General features: G+C 44.9%; 2 protein-coding genes across 8 annotated transcripts in view; both read left to right on the forward strand.

Moving 5' to 3' along the window:
- MICU1 (mitochondrial calcium uptake 1) overlaps window positions 1-8706 on the forward strand; it is a 47469-nt gene extending 38763 nt beyond the window's left edge. For all 6 annotated transcript variants that reach the window (XM_061565004.1, XM_061565006.1, XM_061565005.1 and 3 more), the window contains 5 exons: window positions 1692-1889; window positions 2784-2921; window positions 3547-3655; window positions 5249-5338; window positions 6988-8706. In XM_061565004.1, the coding sequence (XP_061420988.1) occupies window positions 1692-1889; window positions 2784-2921; window positions 3547-3655; window positions 5249-5338; window positions 6988-7163 (711 nt within the window). In that variant the 3' untranslated portion in view covers window positions 7164-8706. The remainder of the gene's footprint in view (window positions 1-1691; window positions 1890-2783; window positions 2922-3546; window positions 3656-5248; window positions 5339-6987) is intronic.
- A 4569-nt stretch (window positions 8707-13275) lies between these two features.
- On the forward strand, window positions 13276-27461 carry PLA2G12B (phospholipase A2 group XIIB). 2 transcript variants are annotated; one of them, XM_061565010.1, is made up of 5 exons: window positions 13276-13434; window positions 13640-13894; window positions 18350-18447; window positions 22979-23144; window positions 25138-27461. In XM_061565010.1, exons 2-5 carry the CDS (start codon window positions 13663-13665, stop codon window positions 25254-25256), a joined length of 615 nt encoding a protein of 204 aa, XP_061420994.1. In that variant the 5' UTR covers window positions 13276-13434; window positions 13640-13662; the 3' UTR covers window positions 25257-27461. The 2 variants fall into 2 exon arrangements, with proteins under 2 accessions (XP_061420994.1, XP_061420995.1); XM_061565011.1 differs by having other exon boundaries at window positions 18359-18447.
- The last annotated feature ends 323 nt before the right edge of the window (window positions 27462-27784 follow it).

Genomic DNA, 27784 nt, shown 5'->3' on the forward strand with positions numbered 1-27784 from the left:
ATCTCTCATGAAGCTTGTATGTTATGGATAGATATATATATAGCCTAGCCACTCGTGGCTACAGCAGTCAAAAGCTAGTGACTGTCATTATTTGTGTTATTGATATTTTAGTGTCCTTGATAAAGATTTAATGCGCTGCTGGCACCAGCTGTATTCTTTCTGTGGTTCATGTGATCAATGGAATTCCCAATTGTGAATTCTTGTTGTCAGAAATTTCTGCTCGGGTTTCATGGGGGGAAAATACGGTATTGGCATAATATTTGATGAATCGTGATGTGTACGGGAGTGCCTTTAGGTTTGTAATTTGTGGAGGATACAATACATTTCAGACTTGTCTAGGCAGGTACCCGGCAATACAAAGGAATGCAACAACAACAACAACAACAAAAATGACAATTAAACCCAATGTTTGTATCTTGAATTAGAATTACATCAATTCATAGGACAAGGTACGATGAAGCTGTCAAGAATTCCCATAATTTCTATGAAAAATGGCAAACATTTAAAATTAGTTGCAAATAGGGTCGACCAGTATTATACATGCCTAGTGGCATACTTCGTTGTATATCATATACGTCGTATCCTCGACTCAAACTAGCTCCGCTATATTCTATTCAAACACAAGGCTCGGCAAAAAAATAATGAGTGGGTTATACTTGATTGGTACCATCTAGAGAATATAACCTTTTGAGCGTGCATCTTAAACATTCGCCCACTTGCTTATTCAACAGTGATCTGTTGACGGTAATTTAAACCTTAACAATTCTTAAAATGAGTGGGTGCAATTCTCATGTTGGCGGAGGGTTATTTAAGCATGGTTGATTGCGCACTCTCTCTCTTGTGCCCCTTTTGCCATTTGGTTTCACTGAGACGGGGCAATCCGTCAGGCTTAAATGTCCCTCCACAAACCTGACTTGCGCACAGTGCGCGTTGATTTTTAATGCATCACATATTTTAAGATCAATAAGTCAACCTCGGTGTTGGCAAGTAGCAGAGGCAGCCATCATTGCTGTAGACTTCAAATTTAAGTCCAGCTCCAGAACTCACTTTCCTCTGTCTTTTGACTTTCTCTGTAGAAAGAAAATTGCCTCCTTTCCACGATGCCCCCCTACCCATGTCCGACTGTTTTGTACAGCACTTTGACATATGGTTATATTTTGATGCTATATAAATCTAAATCCTATTGTACAACACAATTGCCAGTCTATTGCGGAATGAAGGCCTTCCCACTCTACGTTGGCCATGGGGATTACTTGACCATATTTCACCTCACTGGTCCGTTGAGAGGTTCGTGAAGATGGGTGGTGCGGCAAGGACAGATTTAAATATAGCTCGCACTGATGTTTGCTAAGGTGGTATGAATCGATCTTGGGTCACCAGATTCGTAACTAAGTGTGCCAACGAAATGACACCACTCCCCATATTGTCAATCACCAAAACTGTATGGACTTCACTTATTATGCAACCTGTGCACACGTGCACAAGCAGAGTTGGTGCTTAAAACAAAAAAATAAATATAAATGTTAGGTTCCAAAAAAAATACCCAAGTCTTGAAGACGGAGCCCTCGGTAATTTTTTCACACGTAATTTTTTTTCCACCCCTCCAATTTAGCACAGTTACCCCATTGCATGGTGCGAAAATAAGTTCAACATACGACGCCTCGCTTCCCTCTTCAATCCTCCCTCCGCAGGTGCAGAGCATCGTGCGCTCGCAAACGAGCATGGGCATGAGGCACCGCGATCGCTCCACCACGGGAAACACGCTCAAGTCTGGCTTCAACTCTGCACTGACCACCTTCTTCTTTGGCGAGGACCTCCGCGGAAAGCTCACCATAGACAAGTTCCTGCAGTTCCAACGCCGTCTCCAACGCGACATCCTCAAACTGGAAGTGTGTTGCCGTTGTTGTCGGGTAGAAACCGAGCGAACGAGCAAAGCTAATGCATATTGCCACTCTCCTGCAGCAATTTTGATAATTTTGGCACGTAGGTTCACATTTCCTAGCTATGCTATGCTACAGCTGTGTGTCCATGTAGGTCATGATGATTGTTTGACCATACGTCGTGAAGACTTGAGGACACCAGGAGTGCAAGGAACGCTTCAGATGTCACTCACTGCTGATATTAGCCATGGCCATGAATCAAACTTGGGTTAGATGTATTAAAAGTGCAGTGCACTAACCAATTCACCACCCCTCTCACCCGTGTCTATAAGTGGTTGTATATGTACCAAAAGAAACTGAAGTGTAACCAAGATTAATATTTGTTGAGAAATAATGTAAAACTTTAAGTCGTTAACTAAACTGACATTTTAAACATGCATGAGAAACTTATATTAGATGTCTTAAAACTGTTCATTTGGAACACAGTCATCTCTTGTGCACGTGGTGATTTCTTATTACAAATTGGAAAGTGAAATTCTGCACGGTTAATGGTTGTTGTGAATGACACTCAAGGTCTACTTTTGCAAGCTAACATTTTTTGTTCGTCATTAATGTTTTGTATTGTATTGATGTAAAAACGTGCAATTGTTAAAACAATTCACTTGCACAGTATTCAATATGCGGTGTTGGCATGCCCATTCCTGCATCTTAAATTCAATATGCAGCGATAAATAACTCGCTACAGATTCCAAAAAGTGTAAGTTTCATCTCCTGGAGCAATGCTAATGGCCTCGTAACAAAACAGGGCGAGCCTTCTCGTTTTGACATCTTAAACATGACCTACCGCTTCCGTATGCTCACTGTCGAATGGAAATATGCACGTCGGCGATTGTATTCCGTCAGTTTGAGAGGCAAGATCCCGTGGACGGGTACATTTCGGAGAGAAGATTTGGAAACATGCTCTTGGCCTACAGTGGGGTCAAGTCCAAAAAACTCACGCACATGCTCAAGCACGTCAAGAAGGAGTTTAAAGATGGGCCGGTAAGATTACGTTGTCATTGTATAATACGCTTCGCGGTACAGCGATGGGGTGCAAATGATATTCCGCGCTACATTTTGGGACGCTGTTCTGTTTGGTGAATACACTGCACGAATGTTATTTGGTTTTTGTCACGTTGAGTTAAAAATGACAAGGGGAATATGGTCTACAAACGGAGAATTGTCATATTTGCTTTGAGAAATGTAAATGCGTGGCATACGATTAGATGCAGGAGGTCCTCGTATATTTTGGTTACGTCACTATAGATAAGAATACTATGAATTGAAAAGGAGGGTGGTGAACATTATGGTTTGCTTTTGTATATTTAAATAAGTGATGCATTACTCTTGTTAATGATGTTTTGAATGTTATACGCAGTGGCATTGTCCAACTTGTACAACAGCCAGATTTCAAAGACACACACACTAACTTTTGTTGACAGAGTAATGCTTTTTTCAATATTACTGAGAAATCCTCAACGGCTGTACGTGTATGACTCGCCAGGCTGACATCACGAGTGTGGTGGAAGCAATGTTCCAGTTTCACCCTCGCAGTACCACATCCCCGAGCAATGATTGATATTTCGAAGCCTAAAAGTAATTTTTTTTTAAACGTGTTTTTTCTCAGGGAATCACTTTCGAGGAAGTTCAGAACTTCTTCACGTTTCTGAAGAACATCAATGATGTGGACACAGCCTTAACATTCTACCACATGGCTGGAGCATCCATTGATAAGTGTGAGTTACCCGTTCAAGATGTCGTGTTTCAAAACAACACTGCTCCATGTGGAACGTAACGTGTATACCACATTCATCAAATAATCACTCGCGCCTACAACACGATCATAATTGGAATAGCATGCGTAGAAAATTCGGCACTGATTAATTCATGTTCTGGGGATAATTGAATGCTGCAGGAATTTGGCTGATAGTGTGGATGGGGGGGGGGAGATGTTGCTTTAATCTGTCCTTATTTTGGATTAACATTACACTTTCATGGGCCGTGCTTGTCTGCCGGGTGACTTATTGCATCAATGTGGATATGCAGTTCTTTTGTTCGACCTAAGTCCATTAATTCACTTTGGATAAGGTACAAAATTGTGTGTTTCAATAAGGCTTAGCATCACCGGTGTTTGGGTGAATTCATACGGCAATATTTAATCCCGCCGTGCAGCCATTGATGCTCCTGGCTCGCACGCTGGTCAACGCGCTCGCCTGCTCTGCGTGGATTTGATTCTAGATTTCATTGTTGGGTTTCCACTGCCCGGTGAAGTCCTACCGGGAATTTCTAAAGCAATTCATCCGTTGGAAAGTGTGCAGTATCAAAGACTCTGTAATTGTATTGCAAGAGTAGGGCATTGTGCCCATGTCATAATAGTCCATATTCACATTTCTTTTTTAAGAACTCGAAATAAAGCTTCAAATTGTATATTTTAGACATGCATAAAATCATGCTTATGAGAATATATTGGTTTCATATTTACTGCAAATTGCCGAGAAATGTCTAAAAGCCAAAACAAATTGTTGAAAAATTCCAACAAGACAATAAAATTGGACCAACAAATTAGATTCGTGAATCAATGACTGGATTCCAAAAATGTATAAAATCTCATTACTCGCCTAGTACTGTAACTATGGTTTCCTAGCTTCTATTACCATGTGTATGGCGAATGTGAAGCTGCCTATAAAACTAAACGATGAAAACATTTAATTTTACCGGGTAAGGCCACTGAGCCATATTGCTATTTTCAGAAGCAACCTTAGCCACAAATGAAAGCTCAACGAAGTGGTTCATCATTAGGAATTGGATAGCAGCCAATTACTCTAAACGCACGTTGATTAAAAATGTGGAGGGAAAAACCGGAGGACCCGGAGAAAAATCCATGCGGCCACGGGGAAAACACGCTAACTCCAAATATTCAACAAGCGTCAGGGTCGGGATTGAACCCACGAACTCCGGTATACCAGGCGGGGGAGTTAACATCTCGACACCGTGGCTGTGGGTGTACTTACCATAAGCATATGCACCCACTGCTACACAGTTGCTGTTAAATATTCTGAAATGTGATTTGCAAGAGGAGGCTAATGTTGCGTGCCAGCGTCGTGTCGTCAATTAGAAATATGTTCCTCATATCACTGACGGGCAATAGACGTGGCAGTCATTGCCCCCGACTGAAAACTTGGCAAGACTTTCCTGAAAATAGTCACGAGAAAGCGTTCCTTGCTAATCAAAAATAATGCATTTGTGGTGCAGGCAGTGTTCCGTAGGATGGAATGCCCACTCGTGGTTGTTGTGAAGAACTTTTCATTTATTTGAATCTGTGTTTGCAGCCACGATGCAGCAGGTGGCACGGACTGTGGCTAAAGTGGAGTTATCCGACCACGTGTGCGACGTAGTGTACACCCTCTTCGACTGCGATGGTGAGTGTTATCCCCATCTTATCACGTTCAGCCCACTTGACAGACCTGCTTAAATGCAAAGTAAATGGTCTAAATGCGAGTAGCTTCAAGTCAGATAAACGCTGCATTTGAATGGCAATCTTAAATCATCCGTTACGCTGGTACATTTCTCCTGGGAGCTATGTGCAAGGAACATTTGTCTTTTCTCTCATAAGAGCTCACCACATGTCAGAATCTGAATATTTGTGTATTTATTCTGGAGAAGGCCGATGAGCCTTGAAGCTTTTTTTCACAGATGTCCACTAGGGGCCGGTAAAAACAAGTTACAACAGCAAACAATACACGTGCAGTCTGTATGGATTTAAACTAAGACATGTCCGGTACCATGTTCAGATTTATAAAAACCCACCTAATCAACTGAACAAAAAACGTCTAACCAACTGAACTCTTCAACCCATGCCCATTGTTTTGCTTTGCTCTTGAATAGACTAGTGAGTAGCTGGTCTAGCTTAAGGATAATGTTCACTGTCCAATGGTAAGCTGGTGCTTAGCGTCACAGTAATGTTGACTTAACAACAGGTGCATATAATTTCGGGTGGTAAACCGACACTTGGCCACCCCGCTTGCAATGCATGATGTTTCTGAGCATTTTAAAATAACCGTCAATCATTTGCTTACAATCCGCTCCTCAACTATATCCACTTAAGCCTTGGATAAGCTCCTGTGGCAATATTTACTTCTCATTAGGATAAAAAGATTATTTCCGCTGCAAAAAACGGGTAGGGTGGTTCTTTGGCAGTAAGGACATCCATGAATGCGTTTTCTTGGCCAGTAGATGTTATACATTGTAGGGTGTTTTCCAAGGATCATATATCGAGTGTTATTCATAGTGCTCGCCTTACAGAGGTTGCTGCACTATAATTTACGTTTTTTTCAAACGACACACTGCCATCCTTGACAACAGTGTTTTATCTTCTTGGTTCTTTCGGTAAAGTCACGTAGAAGGCAAGTAATAAAATAATAAAAATAAAACATAATAAAACAATTCTCACGACGTTTCGGCCACAACGCAAGCAGCCGTCCTCAGGTGAAAACCAGGTCCGTCGAGGCGACAGAGTCTGAATGAAACAGCACACGAGCTTGGAGCATATATATAAGCTGGGCGCATTGACAAAGGAATTTGCGTTGTGGCCGAAACGTCGCAAAAATTATTTTATTATGTTTTATTTTTATTATTTTATTACTTGCCTTCTACGTGACTTTACCGAAAGAACCAAGAAGATGAATCCCTGCAGTCACGAAAGCTTTAAATCGAAACAGTGTTTTACAACGGGATGCATTAAGTAACGCTCTGACAAGGTACAGGACGGCATCTAACTTGTTTTTCTTATTGTGATACGAGTTATTTTATGCGTATGGAAAGCAATCCATTTGCTTAAGAAAATAATGTAGGCTTGAATTAATGGGTTAGATCGCGTAGTTCAGCACACCGGTGCTGAACTACGTGATCTAAATCAAAATAACCTCTTATCAATCTCCGGTTCGATTCAAAGACTATCCCCTACTCTGGCTACGACTAATAATTTGTGTGTGTCCCAAATGCTTTGAATAATACGAGACTCGTGTACGAATGCGCCTTCTCCTCCCTTTCACGTGCCTGTCGCTCGCAGGAAATGGCGAGCTCAGCAACAAGGAGTTTGTGTCAATCATGAAGCAGCGCTTGATGCGAGGACTGGAGAAACCCAAGGATATGGGCTTTACGCGCCTGGTGGATGCCATGTGGAAGTGCGCCAAGGAGACCACCTGGGAGTTCCCCAGCAAGAAAACGGCAAATGTCAAGGAGTGACGTCCTAACACCAGGAACTGTTTCTTGCCTGGGCACAAATTGGTCTTTTTCACCTTCGTTTAATCACTTAGGCTTGAGTATCCAAAATATGTTATTGTAAGCCTGAGAAAGTAATTTTAATTTTAGAACTTTCGTGACTGCAGTAAATGATTATTTGGTTCTTTCGGTTAAGTCACGTCTAAAGATAAAATAATAAATTAAATTAAATAATAGCATACGACGTTTCGATTGCAACACAAGCAATCATCATCAGGTATAATGAAATAGCGACATAAAATCTAACCAGAAAACTATAGACAGACATATTAGCAGGCAGATATCACCAAGATACATAGAGGGAGCAACACAGGAACCAGAGAGGGGTGATCATCTCTGTGGGGTGGCCCCTCTATGTATCTTGGTGATATCTGTCTGCTAATATGTCTGTCTATAGTTTTCTGGTTAGATTTTATGTCGCTATTTCATTATACCTGATGATGATTGCTTGTGTTGCAATCGAAACGTCGTATGCTATTATTTAATTTAATTTATTATTTTATCTTTAGACGTGACTTAACCGAAAGAACCAAATAAAAAAAAAGAACCTGAGAAAGTAATTTTGCATTGTAGAGATTATAAGCGCTTTGGCGCAATGCTCAGAGGAAATTATGGTGGTTAAATATCTTGGCGGGTCTTAATGAATCTCTATTAACACGCCACCCTTGGCCCCACTGTCTCAGTCATGGACCAGATGAGATGGCATTCGTGTTGTATATTCTGCACGGACAAAGTTTATTGCATGCTTCTGCTCCATACTCTTCACATTTCCAATTAAACCTTTGACATTGTTCTTAAATAGTTTTTGGAAGTAATAAAAAAATTGCATGCTTTGGCTAATTTATACTCTGCATGTAAATTGCAATAGTTAATGTCTCAGTTGGAATCTATGGACAATTAGTTTTCAAAACTTAATTTTCATGAATATCATTACCACCTTTTTGTTTAAAAGTTACTGGGAAACAGTGCAGCTGTATTATTTAACAATGACATTTTTCTCGTGTCCATGTCACAGTTGTATTTCCTATATTTTACATTAAGGCCAATTTGAAAGTATTGTACTTGAAAACTAAGATTGGACAATCTATCCTGAAACATTGCACAATGTTTAAGGTTTTGGAGAATGCAATTTAAAGATCCCTTGGCCACTCTGTGTGCCGAAAGAAGCGCACTAGGTGTGGTTATTGTGTATGCAACTAGCGTTGCTGCATGCCGTGTAAGTCCATAAACATTTAATTCATCTTGCAGCTAAACCTAAATGCATGTCGCTCTGTAGTTCTTTCCAGAAGGTTGCCAACAAGTAAGTAAGTTCGCTTGCATGAGTGTTGTGTTACTTAAGCCAGAGCAATACGATTAACTGTTTGTGTCCAGATTCCATGCGATGTATATTTCACTTTTTTAAAAATGAAACCTTGGAGGTATTTTTTTTTGTATACATATATACCGTATTGGATGTATTTGTTTGCAGTGCTGAGTGTTTCTGAATAAATGTGGGTTTTTAAGATGACACTCGTTTCTGTATGTCTGGATGCTGGTGGTTTTTTCGTGCTCCATTCATGACGCCCTTTGGCATTCCCTTCCAGATGGCACATTTTCCTGTTTGGCATTTCAAACTGTGAAGGCACAACGCGCATTAAAATGTTAATTGTATTACGCATTAATTATATAAAAGCATAACTTACTGCATTTGTATATATTTTGTTATAGCTGTGGGGAAAAGATTGTAAATCTAAGTCAAAACGTTCTCCTCTAGGTAAAATGAAGGTCTTTGTGCTAATGACAATGTGATTTTGCGAATGTTATTCGTAGCTAATGAAGTTGTTCGACTTTGAAAATGAACTTTACCCAGATTGCAGTGCTTTGCCATCGGGCAATGTTCTTTTGTTATTTTTAAAAGCTGCGTTCTTCAAGTACCACGTATGCACACTGGCTGCAAGGTTTACAATGCTGCTTTTTTTTAGTGTTAAATTAGTTGGATATGCTCGAGAATGGGCGGTGTTGATGCTACTGTGCTAAAGGTTGCGCCTTAGTCTCTGTCCACAACAAGTTGTAACAGCCTTGAGTCATGCCAGTTAAAGCTACAAGTCGGCTAGCTTCCCTCTCTATAAGAACTTTTTACACCATAAAATGAAAATGGCACTGGGAAAATAATACGAGGTTTTTTTTTTGCCAAGCGGAACTTGCATACAACATCATGTTCAGATGTACAGGGGGCTTCAAAAAATGTTCACACTTCTGAGAATTTGCAACAATACCACAAGAAATGTGCCTCCGGCCTCTGGAGACCACCTGGGGAAGATTCCAGGCAATGTGTTGACAATTATAGGGAACAAGTGGAGACTTACTTTTTAAAGCTATTAACATACATTTGTTATGGTGCAGTGTATTCGTTCTTTTCCATAAAAAACGATCGTCCAATGTAAGTGTTAACATTTTTTGAAGCACCCTGTATATACAATGGGAACCAGATATATCAATGTAAACGTTCAATGGTGTTGCAACGTGTATCAATAGCAACTTGTGTTTAGATTGGAAACTACATTTTTTTCGAACAGTTTTGTGTTGAGTTTGTTGTCCTTCCCCCCCCCCCCCCCCCCACATCTGATTAGCTATGTACGGTGTGAAATAAGTTCAACATACATGTGTGAATCAACGGCTCTGTGTGCATTATGTTTTAACACGTACTCATGTTATTGCACGTGCTTTTTTGTATAAATATATATTTTAAAACTCAGTCGAATGTCGGCAATGCCACAGTGCCCTCATCTGTAGCTACGGCCAGATAATTGTGTAATGACGACTTCTCTTGAGATGGCAATTTATTGAAGGCACGTTCGCTTGACATCAGGCGGAGACCCCCACTGCAACAACCCCGAGTCTCCCGCACATCTCTCTTTTATATATTGACCGAGGCCACGCCCCCCTTCTCGAACCTTCTCGCTGATTGGACGCTCGCTCCACCAGCAGACTCCACCGTCCTCTTCCGTCACCGGACCACGCCCCCTTCTCGAACATTCCCGTGGCCACCAGTCCCTTCACACTCACAACTGATGCCCCCATCATTAGCTCCCGTGGCCACCACCAGTCAGAAGTCACAAACGGGTTTTGATTCCTTACCCGTAGCCGTACCCGGCCGCACCAGGGTTGCAAATGGGTATCCGTTCCCTACCCGAAACGAGTGACAAACGGTTACTCACCAGTGACTCACGGCCTACCCGTACCCGTACCCGGCCGCACCAGGGTCGCAAACGGCTACCCGTACCCGGCTGGGTACGGGTAGGGTACGGGTATCGGGTACTCGGTTGCGACCTCTGCCACCAGTGCATTCGTATGATAGGCTGACCTCACTTACTTGTCATTACCTCCCGTGGCCACTAGTCACCTCACACCGCATGCAGGCCCCATTGGCATTACGATTGCATTGCTTGTAATACCCTCTAAAGCAGCGGTCCCCAACCTTTTTGGCACCAGGGACCGGTTTCGTGGAAGACAATGTTTTCACGGACGGACGGGGGGGGGGGGTTCACCATTGGGTCTTTCTTCCTTTTCAAAAGAAGCTCTCCAGCGACGTTTTTTTTTACTCATCGTGGCTAGGGCTTAGAGCTTGTGGGCTTACCAACACTGACTGAGACGAGTGCGCAGTGGGGGAAAGAGGCGCGGATGGAAATGGTAAATAATAAAACAATTGGCGGGCCACGCGTGGACTCACCGCTCTCACCTCCTGGTGCTGTGTGACCCAGTTCCTAACAGGCCACGGACCGGTCCGTGGCCTGGGGTTGGGGACCCCTGCTCTCAAGGAAATATCAGGATTTGTGATTGTCAATTGGACCACAGATGAAACGTGTAAGCCTGCACGGTGCTTGGACGGCTGCAGCGGATCGGCTAATGTGGAGCGCGCCACGACCCCCGCACTAAAATCAAGCCAAGAAGGAAGCATCGAACCACGTCGTAGAGCCGTGGCTGAGATTTTTTTTAACTATCGCCGATCTTTAAACCCTGGGCTTGGGTCTGCCACCTCGGAGCCTATCTTGCCAACTAGGGCTAACGGTGCAAGACAAACACCATCAGCCTATGCTACTGAAATGGGAAGACCTTTGCGCTGCTTATCCTGACGCATGGTGCGTTGAGACCCGAGACACGTTGAGTTCACAGCAGCGCTGGGGTATGATTGCTGAGGGGTCAGCGATGACTCACGCTTTGGTTAGTTTGCCCGGTGCTGCTCGAACATGAGCACAGCTTATGATCATGCCTATTCATGTGTTACTCTGTACATTTTCTTAGGTTTTTTCGGTAAAGTCACGTAGGTAAAAACATTAAAATTAATAAAAGTAAAATAAAATAAAAATAAAAATCACGACGTTTCGGAGGCAACACAAGCTTCCGTCTTCAGGTGGAACCGTCACAGCCACGACAGCTGTATCAAGTACATGATACAGTAAATGATACAGCTGTCGTGGCTGTGACGGTTCCACCTGAAGACGGAAGCTTGTGTTGCCTCCGAAACGTCGTGATTTTTATTTTTATTTTATTTTACTTTTATTAATTTTAATGTTTTTACCTACGTGACTTTACCGAAAAAACCTAAGAATATGAATCCTTGCAGTCACGAAATCTTCAAATCTAGACTCTGTACATTGACTGCACATTGCACGAGGGCCTCCCCACACCGCGTTGTGGAGGTGATTCGGCCATACATACTGAACCATGATGGTCGCTGTGGGTTAAAGGTGGGGGGGACGTAGATTACATTTATAAGTATACTATATTTTTTGTTTCTATTTCATTTATACCTGATGATCATTGCTTGTGTTGCAATCGAAACGTCGTATGCTATTATTAAATTTATTATGTTATCTTTATACGTGACTTTACCGAAATAATCAAAGAGTAATTCCTGCAGTCACGAAATCTCCAAATTAAGCTTGGGGACATAGATGTTGGAGTATATAAGTGCATACTCTTTGGTTCTTTCGGTAAAGCCACGTAGGTATAAAATAAAATATCTACGTGAAATAAAGTCACCTACGTGACTTTACCGAAAGAACCAACGAGTATGGATTCCTGCAGTCACGAAAGCTTCAAATCAAGATATATAAGTGCAGTGCAACATTTTTTTTCCCGCTGTACTCTGCTGCCTACCATGCGAACGCCGTTTAATGTGCAATGGCCGTATGAACAATACCAACGGTGTGCCCTGTAATGGGTTTTAGCCGGGCAAGCCTCAGTGAGTCTCGTGACTCATTTTTCAAGAGGGTGCTGTCAAGTGCGTTTCAGTAGGTGGTGATCAATGCCACGTATGCTCGCACAGAGGAATTTGTTGTTTTTCTTTTTACACACTTGGCAAGTTTCGACCAAGATACTGGCACACAAACTATTAAAATATATGTTTTAATATTACCAGGTAAGGCCCACTGAGCTATATACTTATTTTTCGAAGGCGACCTGGCCACAAATGATAGCTCAACATCGTGGCTTATCATGTGGTCATTTATAGCAGCCAAATAATCGAAATGTGAAGCGGAAAACCGGAGGACCAGGAGACAAATCAACGCCACCACGGGGAGAGAGACACGCAATCTCCAAGTATATAGGCGTCAGGGTTGGGATCGAACCCACGACGTCCTTATTATACCAGGCGAGGCAGTTAACATCTCGCCACGATGGCCTAACTCTTGCGAATGATGCATGCTGGGTTGTTAAATCACATGATAATAGCAACTGTCCTAATATTTTTTGACAAAGTGAAGGATAAACGTTTCCATTGGAGCCAGTGTCATAGCCTTTAAAATGCCTTCGTTAGCCATTGTTATTCACTGAAGTTGATGGCACCGTATGTAGTATACCCTCTAATTTATCCGGGATGCTTTACAAATACGTGTTGTCGGGACATTGCTGATGATAATCATGACGAACACTGATATGTCGCAACCAGACATGAAGACCACATTTGTTGCAGCTTGCCAACACGTCAACATCAGCATGAACTACGTACCTTACGTCCCTACTATCGGACTGCGAGTTAATCATTCACTTACATTCATGGCTCCCTCGCTCGCTATAACCAATCACAACTTCGACTCAGACATGCCACTGTAGAGCACATTCGTCTACATAAGGTGGCAACACAAAGCTCGTGCCCTCAACATTTCCAGATAGCTCATACGGAGGAGTGAACCTTCCGGCTGAACCGATCCCACACTTGGACGGCCACCGTTGAAATCATCAGCGCTGCAGTGTAAGCCGAACGGTGCAGACAACACATAACGTTGAAAAGTAACACAAAATAGCGCCCGGAGCCGATTTCGAAACCGGTGACTTCACGCGTGCTAAAGTCCAACTGCTCAAATCAAATGATTAACTGCAGAGGAGACTAAAATCATCGGACGACGCAAAGCCGCAAATCGAGATTCATCGCCCCTTCCGTTTGTGTCCGAACACAGAGAGAGCGGGTCACATCGCGACCATGCCGCTGTGCCCAACAAGATCCGCGTCCTGCCTGGCTACGCCGCTGCTGCTGCTTCTCATCTCAACGTTGGTGGCAGCAACAACGAACGTGGTGGTGGAGGAGCCCGAGGGCTGGGGCCTCAACGTGCAGAATCTGCGGCGCGGGATCGAGAAGGTCGACAACTATCTCGAGTCCATGGTGGAATTCTTCGGCGGCTACAACGGGGAGTGCCAGTACCGCTGCAAGCATGGTCAGTAAAACCCACGCAAACCGACATTGGCAACTCGGTTCAATGAAACAGAACTTGTTTTTTTTATTTTTTATTTTTCCAGGTAAGGGCTATCGCACAAATGAGAGGTCGACGATGCTGGCCCTATTCGTAGGTTTTTTCGGTAAAGTCACGTAGGTAAAATATTTTTAATAAATGTAAAATAAAATAAAATTCACGACGTTTCGGAGGCAACACAAGCTTCCGTCTTCAGGTTGGAACTGTCACAGCACGATAGCTGTATCAAGTGATACAGTTCCACCTGAAGACGGAAGCTTGTGTTGCCTCCGAAACGTCGTGATTTTTATTTTATTTTTTATCTTACTTTTATTAATTTTATTTTTTTACCTACGTGACTTTACCGAAAAAAAACCTAAGAATATGAATCCTTGCAGTCACGAACGCTTCAAATCTAGATGCTGGCCCTACCGTGTGGACATTTATAGCGGCCGGGGGGGAAAAGCGGAGGAGCCGGAGGAAAGTCCACGCGACTACGGGGGGAGAAAGAGACTTGCAAACTCCAACATATACAGGCGTCAGGTCGGGATCGAACCCCACGATATCCTGTATACCAGGAGAGGGAGTTCACATCTCGCGACCATGACATCCTCGGCATGAGAGTGATCAAGTGGAGCTAAGCCCCCCCACCCTTCCACGTCCTTAATTCTCCTGGTCAAGTCACAAAACGTCGGTACACCCAGTGGCAGCCCTTTCGCGTATACATTAGCATTGTTGAACTTCTTTAGCACCGTACGTAGCCAACCGTGCTAATCGGAGGTGCGGGGTGATGGACACCAAAACTAAAAACAAGAAGCAAAAAAATTTTTGGCGACGTACGGTGCGAAATAAGCTGAACATACGTACTTAGTGTGATAGACAAAAACGGATTATATCGTCCAGCATTCTGTTTAACGTTTTAGGTTTTCCATTTGTCGGGAGTTTGTTTGAATATCGACTGTGAGGGCACACCAGGACCTGCTCGCCGAGTATTGCATGCCCCCCTCTTATTGTGACAAGGTCACTAGCAGGGCTCACGCCACCGATCTCTGTTGACACAAATCTAGAAAGACATCGCGTTCGTAGCCCGGTAAACAATGCCCAGGGCAATGCAACCGAGCAATTAGCTGTCCCTTGCAAATGAGCTTTTAGGCAAAAAAATATATAAATATTTTTTGTTACATTTTCATCTTAACAATTTAGTTGGATTTTGGCTCCCCATACTTTAGAAATGTATCGACTGCCGCTGAAAAACTGGATAAATAAATATTCTGATTCTGTATTGCATGAAGTTGTACAATTTTCCTGTGAAACATGATCAATTCTATCAAACCACATTGGTCAGCAAAACTAATATTTGGCTCTCGCCGGCATTTAAACAAGCGTGTTGTGCTAGTGACACGAACGTTCTGGATTAATGGTTAATAGTTTACAACCCTTTGTCAACTCAGCGCTGGATTTAAAGTCTTCCCCACACGGTTTCTTTCGAGGGATTGACCATACTTCACCACGCTGGTCAATGCTGGTTGTTGAATGGCAGATTGAAAACGAACTTCCTTCGAACTGATGTTTGTGTTTAGTTTGTTGTCCTTCCCCAGCACCTCCGATTAGCACGGTTGGCGGCTACGTCCGGCTTCGAAAGAAGTTCAACATACAGAGCATGCATCCGACTCAGCAGCTGGTTCACTCGCTACCCACGTTCGTTAGGCACGGACAGTAATCAAGCTGAGGTCGCTGGGATCATAGTGCAGCGTGCAGAACGACGTTTGGTGTTCATCACGTGACACCCCGGACATCCCTTGCACACGTGATGTGTGCATCTCAAGGGATTTTCGAGAGCAGTGGTTCTTAACCCTTACTGTAGCCTTGCATCCCCTTGGTTCTCAAGCGTAAACAAGGTATAATGTTAATAAAGACATTGGGTTCTATTAACAAAGTAGTTGTTCTTACGTGGCCATGCTTAATTTGTATTTTCGATGATTCGTCTTATTAAAAATCTGGCCGTGTCTCGCAGTGTGCACCCCCCCCCCCCCCAGGTTAAACACCAATATCTGAGATAAATAGTTTTACTAATAAATAAATAAACAATGCTGCCCCCCCATACCCCGCCCAATCTGGAATTAAACACAGTTTTACTTTTACTTGACAGTCTTCTGAATATGAAATATAATTGCATGCACTGCCTTTGCTATACTGTGTACGTTTTCATTTTCGGCAAAGTGCAAGCCGGTAATTGTTACAACAACAAAGTTATATTATCTGGCAATGGATGGTAGATATTTGTGAAAGGATTCCATTTTTAGCAGCTGTGTCCTCCACATAATTAACCCCGTATAGAAACTACGTAATTGTTTTGTGATCTACAACTGTTGAAGACGAATGAATAACACAAAATATAACGAGGTAATTTTAACAGGGTGGTTACATGTGAATAGTAAAAACTACCTTGTAAAAGAAAAACAAAAAATTCTGCACAAGTACTTTTTGTGTCACGACACAATGTTTGTTCGTGTCCAAACAAATGTGGTCCAGACGCGCATTATATTGTGTCTGTGATCTGACAAAAACTGCCAAGGGTATTGTACAGACGCTGTTTTGTTATCGTTGGTGCCTTCTCCCAATCAGTGGAATAATTGCTTTAATTGGGCCCGCAAATCCCACAGAGTGTACCAACCTTCAACGCCAGATAATGCCCCTCGGGAGTGGGATCTGAACCTGCCCAAAGCCCTCACGACATGTATGGTTAAAACTCCCCATCCCCCGCACGACCTACACGGTCACCCACAACCTATACGGACACCCCACGACCTACACGGCATGAATATACCTTTATCCAGCGGTGAATTAACAAATAGCTTTCATAAATATTAGATTAAAAAAATTTCACATTTGACACTCTAGACACCCAATCTCTCTTTTCCCAAACGGTATAAATGTAGAGGTGTTCCCTCATTCTCACGGTGGCAAGATGTTAACTACCTCGCCTGGCATACAGGAGTTCGTGGGTTCCATCCCGACCCTGACGCCTGTATATTTGGCGTGTGCATGTCTCCCTCCCCGTGGTTGCGTGGATTTTTCTCCGGGTCCTCCGGTTTTTCCCCTCCACATTTCGAATCAACGTGCGTTTAGAGTATTTGGCTGCTATAGATGTCCACGTGATAAGCCACTTCGTTGAGCTATCATTTCTGATAGACAGTTCACTTCTGAAACGGAGCTATACAGGTCAATGGGCCTCACCTGGTAAAATATAAATTGTTTAGTTTCAAACAAAAAGTTTTTATGGAAGGCCCTTCTTGTCAAAAACACAAACCCTTCTCACCCCTGGCTCTTTCTCACTTCCGCACTTGCTAATGATTGTGAAACCACAAAGGAGTTCAGCTCGACCACAATGCGTTTCTGAGTTTTGGCATACAAACCTGTGTGTCTCCGCGAACAGATCGATCCTAATGGTCAATAAAGTGGCGACATGAAATCACGTCGCTCACATCAGTTCCTCGCTAATACGCGGCAGCTGCCTCTAGAGCCCGTGGCCTAAACGCGACGTCGGAAATGGCTCTACACGATGCGCCGGCAGGTTGCGGTGCACCGTTGTTCGGGGCATGGTGTCCCCAGCGTGCTTTTGGCTCCGCGTGCCGGGTTAGCTTCTTGAGAACTTCATGAAAATGTCAGGCGTCGAGTGGAATAAACAACAATTCAAAACACATCGGTAGAGCTACACACAGCTGGTGGGGGTTACCCGGCTGTCCGGGATTTACCCGGCAATTGGCGTCTGTGTTCGGCCGGCCAGATTTGGAATTGTGACGAGATCTGGTATTGTGTTGAATTGTGTTGCGGTAAAAATGTAATGGACGCTTCTTTCGTATGACTGATGTTGACGCAGAGCAACAAGCAGTACCACTACACGTTGCTGACAGACCTAGTGACAACCGAGAACTATCTTCTTGGTTCTTTCGGTAAAAGTCACGTAGAATGGAAATAATAAAATAATAAAAATAAAACATAATAAAATAATTCTCACGACGTTTCGGCCACAACGCAAGCAGCCGTCCTCAGGTGAAGAACAGGTCTGTCAGAAAGACAGCGTCTGAAGACCTGTTCTTCACCTGAGGATGGCTGCTTGCGTTGTGGCCGAAACGTCGTGAGAATTATTTTATGTTTTATTTTTATTATTTTATTACTTCTCTTCTACGTGACTTTACCGAAAGAACCAAGAAGAAGAGATCTGGTATTGTGTTGAATTGTGTTGAATTGTGTTGCGGTAAAAAGGTAATGGACGCTTCTTTCGTATGACTGATGTCGACGCAGAGCAACAAGCAGTACCACTACACGTTGCTGACAGACCTTGTGACAACCGAGAAATATGTTCGCGTTCGGCAATAACCCGTTGCGAATTGCCTTCGCGGCAGACTCGCGTTGCTAACACATCCCCCCTCTCGTCAGGGGTTGCAGGAGCCGTCCCTGTGCCAAGGAAGGACTACAAGGCGGCGCTGCCCAACGGCTGTGCCACGTCTCTCATGGGGGTGCAGGCGCTTGACGGGGTAAGTTGCTGTCCGCTCGGGGGGGTAGCGAGGCTCTTCGGCGCGCGGCATCCCTTCTCCTCTTCGCATCGATTTCCGTGTTATTTTGGGTGTTGTGGTCATTTAGCTGTAATTGGTAACCATTTTTTTTACAACATTGGATGTGTAACCCCAACAGTGGGTCTTGTTGCGTATGAGCGTGATGGCAATTGATTTTTTGCTGTTGTTGCAGTGTATTGGGTCAGTGGGGTTTTTCTTTTTGAGCTAGCATGTGTCTGAAGATGTGAAAAAATGCGGTGACATGCGCCCGTAAATGTTTGGCCGCTGTTTGTTGAGGATTATCGCCGAGTTTACCGAGGGGTAATCTTATTTTCTGCATGAGCTGACAGCATCACCCTGCCTTGACCGAGAGCAAAGTCCCCCTCGGCTGTAAGTTCAGATTGTGTGCTGAAGGCACATTTTAATACAGCCCAGGGTCAACATGTCGCTGAGCGATAACACAACGTTACCGACACGAAGCGGTCATGCGGTGTTTGAAGCCACGTATGAAAAAAGCCGCTGTAAAACTCGAGAGAGCATGTACCAAAAAAAAAAGAAGAGTTGTTTTCAATGTGTCTCTTAAGTCATCGTCATCAACAGGGGTGAAAAATAACACCGCAGGTATGAAGGCCTCCCCAAGCAGAGAATTGAAGATTGGCTTAACGTTTCCGCTGCCAAGCATCTCATTGAGAGCAGTGGTTGAAATGGGCTGTTATATGACGGCAAGCGATATCGGCACTTCTCAGAACACCAAACACGAATACGCGAACTTTTCAGAACGCGTTAACCTGAAGCAGCACTTATAAGTTTTTGAGAAGGAACAGCTGTTGACATGGGCCTCAGGACGTCTTAACAGGCTTCATACGGAACAACTACACAGTTTCATTTGCACCATAAAATTAGTGTAAAATCAATGGTATAGGTATGACGTATGTTCTAAACTTAACTATTTTAGCAGGTAAGGCCCACTGAGCTGTATAGCTCTTTTTCGGAAGCAACCTGGCCACAAATGATAGCTCAACGAAGTGGCTGATCACGTGGAAACAAATAGCAGCCAAATAATCTAAACGCGTGATGTTGATTCTAAATGTGGAGGGAGGACCCGGAGAAAAATCCACGCAACCACCGGGAGAAGATGCAAACTCCAAATATAAAGCAGACGTCAGGGACGGGATCGAACCCACAAACTCCTGTATACGAGACAAAAGAGTTAACATCTCGCTGCTTTCACACCGTACGTAGCCAATCGTGATACTCGGTTTGTGCGGGATGCTGATCGGTGGTGACGGTGTATCAATTTGATCTTTGGTAGATTTGTGTAAGTTGCAAGTTATAGATTCACGGTGAGCTCTGTAGACAGCCAATAGTACTGTCAGTCACCTTGATGTTAAGAAATAGTGCATTCCTTAAATCTATCTGTGAGCCTGAATCGTGACAATTCAGCCAATAATCAGAGCTATTTAGGGGAATCGTTACACCTCCAGGAAAAACATTTATGAAGTTACAAAACGTAGATATATAATCCACTGTTCGTCGTTGTTATCAATTTCAAGCAGGTGCTTTTAATACGTAGTTACGTCCTAGCATTTAACACATTTACAAAGACTTTCAGGCATGAAATGAACAAACTTTGGTAAGATATAAAATCCCTGCCTTTTGCCTTATCTTCACTTGTTCAGTGATTGAATGCAGACACTGCATCTGCATGATAGCAGCTAATTTGTCTGTTTACATTACATTAATAATAAACAATTCATAACGTGTGCATATTTCAAGCCAAAGCTTCAAGTCCCTCATAAGCTAGCCTGAACAGGCGAGCACCTGGACAGATTAGAGCCTGAACCAGGTGAGAGCCTGGGTGGGTGAGATCCTGGACAGGTTAGAGCCTGAACCAGGTGAGATCCTGGACAGGTGAGAGCCTGAACCAGGTTAGAGCCTGGACCAGGTGAGAGCCTGAACCAGGTCAGTGCCTGAAGCAGGCGAGAGCCTGAACCAGGTGAGAGACTGAACCAGGTGAGAGACTGAACCAGGTTAGAACCTGAACCAGGTGAGAGACTGAACCAGGTGAGAGACTGAACCAGGTTAGAACCTGAACCAGGTGATCGCCTGAACCAGGTTTGAGCCAGAACCAGGTGAGTACCTGGACAGGTTAGAGCCTGAAGCAGGCGAGAGCCTGGATGGTGAGCCTAGCTCTGCTGCTTGAAAGTGGAGAGTGCTTGGATGCTGCTGCTGCCACTGCCTGCTGCTGTCACTGCCTGCTGCTGCCACTGCCTGCTGCTGCCTGTGTGCAGTGGGAGAGGGTTCCAGGTGGCCGCCGATGCAGCCACGGAGAAATTCCACTCAGCCAGGACAGTCCTGGTTCTTGGGTGTGCGATGAGCAGATTGTTAGACGTGCGAGAAGGGTGGGGTAGAGAGGTACGGTGGGAGAACCTGGAGAGAGAGAGAAACCCCGGTGGCACATGATAGCGACGTCTTTTTTAACGAAGCCACGGGAGTCATGTGGCCGCGCCTAAATGCCGAGCCAGGACAGGTTGGTTTTTGAGGGCCGCTGTGGTTCGTCGAGGCGACGTTCTGCTGTCCGAGCAAGGGGTGACCCGACGCTGCGGCAATCGTGGCGAGTGCCGCCAGTTCCGCAAAAAAGCCCGAGTGCTGTTTGCGGTCTCCGTATCGGTCAAAGTTGGGCGGACGCGTGGCAAGGCCCTGAGGTGGCGACCGCCGTGCCTTTAATGCGCTGAGCACGGGGGGGTTGTCGATGGCGAGGATTTTGAAATTATTTGACAGACCGACGATGGAGCCGGCGATGGGCAGATTTGCGGATTTTGGGGGGTTTGGTGGTAGGCGATTAGACCAAAGCCAGTGCTGCAAAGTTGTACGTTTGACCGGCAAACTCTTAGACCTCTATAATAGAGTTTTTTTTGGGTTAGATCGCGTAAATATAGAAATGTGTCGTTAAACCCGCCACAGCCGACTAGTAAGGGTTGTCTCGTAAACAGAACGTGGCCAATTCGTCACTAGTACAACACTAGTGGGTAGTGAAGTGTATAGTAGTGTAGTGGTATAGTAGTGTATAGTGTAGTGTATAGTGTAGTGTACTAGTACAGCACACCGGTGTGTTGGAGAGCCAAGCTACAACATGTACGATCTGAGTACGACGTTTCGCCAGTAATTACAACCAGCTTCATCAGGCGACAGCCAGATTTGTGAAGAAGTCCTCCACCTGTTTCCCGACAGGCAATGGGCCAAAATTGGAGATACTCTTAAACCTCTGCGCCGATTTCAGCTAACGAAGCCTCCCATTGCATAATGGGACGTAGTTTATGCCAACGTGGTCACATTTTGTTCTCTCTTCACCTTTGGTCTGATTAGCCTCATCGACCCCAGCACTGCTCATCTAATCTGTTATTTGCAATAGACTAAGTGACGTGATTCTCTTTTTTTTAAACATATAACAGATTAGGTGTGTGCCATTGAAGAGTGTGGATGAGATCCCTGTGAGCGCTTGAAGGAATTTATTACCCCCCAACACGTTCCATTCATTGGCTACCACATTCAGATAAGCCCCTCCCCCCTTAACTTGTATTTAAGAGCTTGTCTTTTGGAAATTTGCCTCACTGGATACGGTAAATTTAGCTGTGACGGTCCCTCCTGATGACGGAGACTTGTGTTGCCTCTGAAACGTCGTGATTTATTATTTTATTTATATGATTATTAATATTATTTAATTTATTATAATACATTTTTACCTACGTGACTTTACCGAAAAAAATCTAAGAGTATGAATCCTTGCAGTCACGAAAGCTTCAAATCTAGAATTAATTTGTTACCATTGTATCTCGGCATCACTTCCCACCGGGTGATGAACACTTTACATTACATGCCGCACGGTGGCCTCGCGGTTCATCTCAATTCGGCAAGTGGAAAAAAAAGCAAACATACGAGCAAGGAAACAAGAAGTGAAAAATGTCACACGGCTCCTTTGTAATCGTGAGACAATCGCGCGCGCCGCCTGCATCCGTGCAATCCGCCAGGGTTCTTAAGGAGCAGGGAGCGTATGGTGGGTGGTGGTGGGTGGTGGGTGGTGGGGGGTGTGCGACGCTCACCTTGAAAAACCACAGGCTTTTTACGACAGGAGTGAGTGATTTTCATGGGATCAACTCGGGAAATTGGCCCATTGCCTGTTGGGAAATAAACTCGTCGGCACGAGAGGGGACGGAGGGCTGGGCCCCAGACCATGTCAGGTGCGGAGCCGTTGTCAGGAATTACCGGCATTGTCGAACGCCGAAGGCACAGGAAGTAGCATTTGCGGTGCAACAAAGCGATTTTCAGGAATTTGATATTTGCTTCGTAATAAAGCGACGGCAAACACCCCCACACCCCACACACCACACCCCTACCAGCCCCCATTAGAAAATTGCCCCCCTGACGAGCGAATTGTTCAGCGCCCACGCAGGCTCCGATGTCAAGCGCCGGCTGATCTTCCCCAACCCCCACCACCAAATGCGTCGTCTTGCAGCTGGACCTTGGCATCCCGTCCATGACCAAGTGCTGCAATCAGCTGGACATCTGCTACGAGTCTTGCGGGGCCAGCAAGAACGTGTGCGACGCTCGCTTCCGCATCTGTCTCTCCTCCATCTGCACGGACCTGCGCAAGACCCTCGGATTTATCTCCAAAATCGACGGTGCGTTCGCCCGCAAGAGCCGGATTTTGGTCGTCGTCGTTGTTTTTTGTTGTTGCTGCGTGAAATTTATTTACTTTGTTTCTTGCGCCGTTTGGCGGAGGGCAATTGGTGCGCAGGTAAACACCTTCATCATACACTGTCTTTCCGACAGACCTGTTCTTCACCTGAGGACGGCTGCTTGCGTTGTGGCCGAAACGTCGTGAGAATGATTTTATTATGTTTTATTTTTATTATTTTATTATTTCCCTTCTACGTGACTTTACCGAAAGAACCAAGAAGATGAACACCTTCATCATCTTCTCTCTTTCGTACGGCCGATGTAGATGTAGAGCAACGACTACAATTTCACGCTCAGGCGTTGGTGGTTGGTTGGTTGGTTTGGCACGCAGTGGTTCACACACACACGCACGCACTGCGCTCTAAAACGGGCCATCCAAGTTCGACTCCCTGTCACGGCAAACTTCAGTGGAGAACGATCGCAGAACCGGTCCACGGACCCCACCCACGGGGCTGTACAGTATAGTAATTAAAACATAATTGCTATTATTATTAAATGCAAGCTAAACAACACATTGCTACCTCAATCATTAAAGACAAGTTAGAGTGGTTTCTCATTCATTTGAGCATGGGGCAATGTTCATTTCTCAAATGAACCCATGAGCCAGTGATGGAAACTCCACGTTCCTATGGAGGGAGCAAACCATATCCAAAGGACAACGACCCATGACTTCCTCGTGAAGTGAAACTCAAATGTAACAACTTTCAGAGAGATGCGCGGTCTGGTGAACCCTGGATGGGTGAATTTAACTCGCAGACTTTTGATTGTGAGCAGCGTATTATACCACTAAGCCATCTGGCTTGATAATAACATTGATAACAATGGCATATTAATCATGACTTTTCATAATACTTATAAAAGTAGCGTCTACACGAGTCACGATGATACTTGCATTTTGAGATACACGATTATGTGACAGTGATGCACCACTAAGTTATTTTGTGGAGTGAAGTTACAAAGTTAATGTTTTACCATCAGGGCTGTGATAGATATATCACAGTCAAACTGCCTGATGTGCAGCCACGAATAGATGTGGATTAGAGGGCAAACAAGAATCAGGGACATCGCAGAATCAGAGCCATCCGTGAGATAAAAGCAAAGAAATGGTGCGCGACTTTGCTGCAAATGGAAGGGACACCAATCGGATAAACATAATGACAGAATGTCAATCAAGCGAGTGAACGGACGTACGAACAACAAGAAGAAGATGAGGAGGAGCAGTGAGATCACGTTGATTGCACCTGCGGTAGAATGACGAACGCCGGTATCAGGACAACAAGCGAGCAAAGGTCACAGCCTGCCAATGCAACGAGCAGAAATGTGCCGATGTTGACGATGATAATGATGATGGTGTCATATTATATTTCATCACACCGCTGTTGCTTGCGGCGTGTGTGTGCGGGGGGGTGGGGGGGGGAGCGATAGTGGAGCGTTTAGCGCTACGCCGCGCTACGATCTCGGCGACCCCAGTTCGAACGATGATCTGAATCGGTCCTGGACCTCTCCTAGGTCGACTCAGCCTCAAATGAGTAACTGGTGCTGTGTGTAAACATCACCACTGGAGAGACAAAAGCGGCCGGGCGTGGTGCTGGCCACCCACCCCCTCGTGTACCGTTCCGGCCTTCATAGGTGCTCGCTAACAGCACTTACCCCTACAGTCTGTTAAGGCTATACGGGGGATCTTTGTGTCTCTGTGTGTTCTCATTTTCTTCCATCGGCTAGAATTGACCAGTCTCTGACTGTTGAGTATATTGGAGATTCAATGGACAGTTGCATACTGAATCAAACAATTTCACGACTTGCTTGGCTAATTCAAGGGCGGCAGCCCTGAGATTGCTTGCCAATGCTTGCCAATGGGCGGGGGGTGGGTGCGATTTTGTCTTACACGAGGCTGGCTTGTTTCGTGTTTCCCTTCTTCCCATGTCTGCCCCTCAGCCTGCGAGACGGGTGCCGAGTTCCTGTACAAGACGGTGACGAGCTTCGGCTGCAAGTCCTTCCTCAACAGCCAGCGAGCCTCGTGCTATTGCGAGGGCGAGGACAAGGACGAACTATGAGGCCCCCCCCCCCCCCCCCCGTTGGGTTGATCCTGCGACACTCGTCAGCCGGACGCCCGTCCACAGCGCACCAGCCAGGCCTCGGACCGCCCTTCCGTGTGTCCTCGGTTAGCCGCGGGTGCAAGCGAGAGGCCCGGCTGTGTCGCTTCAGAGCTCAAGAGCACTGAAGCTGGCACCGCCGATTAAGCCGGGCCGTGAAGCCCCAAATTCGTTGCAACAATTGTTGCAACGAATTTGGGGGGATTTTTCTCTCACACTTTATTTGGCTAAACTTCCCGCTCTGATCATTACAATATTGGTTGGATTGTCACGAGAGAGAGAGAGAGAGGGAGTGCGTAGGAATGTGCCGCTCTCTACTGGGCAGGGATCTGTGGTAACTCTGTGATATCCACTTCCGCGGGCCCAATCTGACGCGGCGTCGTAGTTGCACCGCGCTGCGAGAGATTTTAATGGGTTTTTCATCTCGCGACGCGATGCCGATAGCACAATCGGGATAGAATTGAAAGGGGGGGGGGGGAGGGGGGCGAATGAACAAACTGATTTTCGTATATTTTTTTAAAGTACGTACGTATGTTGAACTTCTTTCGCACCGTACGTAGCCAACTATGCTAATCGTCGGTGCGGGGGAAGGACAACAAACTAAACGCAAAAAGCAGTTCTAAAGGAATGAGGTTTGAGTGTTCTCAGCTGTACCAACACATAGTGGGGAATTTGTGATTCGGCTGTCTCTATTTTGGAGATTTTTGAAGATCGATGTTACGAGGCCGAAAGTGTAAAACAGAAGTTGTTGATTCTGTTTCACCTGTGTTCAAATACCACTGCGTAGATTTGTAATACTACGGCGTAGGTTTTTCCGCGGTTGTGATGTAACGCTCTCCGAAACCTCTTATCTCCACGAACAGATCGTTCTAAACATAAACGGCCAATGAGTGAGTAAATGAAGTGATGTCGGTTACATTGGTTCCTCGCTACCTCGAGACAACTGCTCATCAAGCCTGCACGTGATCTAAGCACGACATTGGAAATGCCTCTCCGATGCGCTTCTGGGGTCGTGCGCGCGTGTTGTTCGGCACGACGTCCGACGTTTCGCACCAACGTGTTGGGAGCTTCGTCGGGAACTGAAATGCAACGCTGAAGTTGTAGCGTTTCTGAAGACGCTCCCGGCAGCTGGGCCAAAATATCGGACATCGGAGCCACCGCAAACACACAACGCTAAACACAAACTTCTCGGACGTCTGCGTTTCTGTGACCACGATGACCCAGTTAGGACAATGTTGATGTGTCAACTAGAATGTGGGCTGAAAAACTCTTTTTCAGGTCCAGATTTGTGAAAATAAGTGACCTATTTATTTATAGGACTCACATCACACTGGCAACAACATCCAGACAGGAGTTATGAAATGTTTGTATGTTGATGAGAGAGAGGAAGCCGATTTTTCCCCACCGATGAATTGAACTAAATCCGTGGGCTTTGCCGAGTGAATCCTGCAGAGGGCAGATGTATACAGTTAATCTTCCACACACCACCGCAGTTAACTCCGCCTAAGGGAACGATGAATTGCAATAAACATTTTGCAATGCACTGCCACTACGCGTCCATTCGAAGGCAATGCCAACGGTGTCACAAATAAGTCCATCCCTTTGCCGTGCACACTGTGAATATCATAATCGGGGTTTTCCCCTTTTTTCCGGCAACAAAACTGAAACCTTTTTACGAGGATTCATGTCTGCATGAACCACAATACTTGCAGTCAAAATGCAAACAAAAAACACACTATGATAATATATGCATTGTCCTTGAAACTGATTGGTACACCAAGGGACGGCTTTCTTTTGAGCCTCGACCCAATTGGTGCTCGACTGCAAGTATTGTGGTTAATGCAGACATGAATCCTCGTTAAAAGGTTTCAGTTTTGTTGCCATAAAAAAGGGGGAAATCCCCGATTATTATATTTTGGTACTGGCAAAGGAGGTCTAATGATGACTTTGAATATCATTAATTCATTTACATTGTGGCACAGGAGAAGGATGATGTGCATACGTAACGAGCATCATTCATTCGTTTGCGAAGCATTTCTTTTTCGACATTTATTTTGTGACCTTTGTTTTGCCACTTGAGAATTTACCATTGTAATAGTTAACAGTTTACGTTCTAAATGAATGAGTTTTTTTTTTTCAATTAAACCGTACCGGAAAGAAAATGCATTGTTGATTTCTTGACGTCTTATTCAGAATGGAGGCAAGCTGGTGATTGGCGGCAGTGCCTGGGGCCTATGAATCTGACCGCCTGAATCCGATTTTGTGGCCAGGGCTGTGACACCAGTGGCTCGCGATATCTCATTGGACTTCCACGGCCGTCCCGACCTTCACCGGTGGTTCAAGTGCCGTCAATCCCTGGCAGTGGCCAAACTAAACAAACAAAAAGGCCAAGGGCAAGCCACCGTTCAGAAGTTGGTTGACAAAAGTCTGCTGCTCATCACAGGATACCCGTCCACGCAGCGAAGATTGATGGGCAGCTCACGCTGTGA

The sequence above is a fragment of the Lethenteron reissneri genome, chromosome 34 (assembly GCF_015708825.2).
Source record: "Lethenteron reissneri isolate LAM-NWPU_2019-01 chromosome 34, ASM1570882v1, whole genome shotgun sequence".
NCBI classification, from domain to species: Eukaryota; Metazoa; Chordata; class Hyperoartia; order Petromyzontiformes; family Petromyzontidae; genus Lethenteron; species Lethenteron reissneri.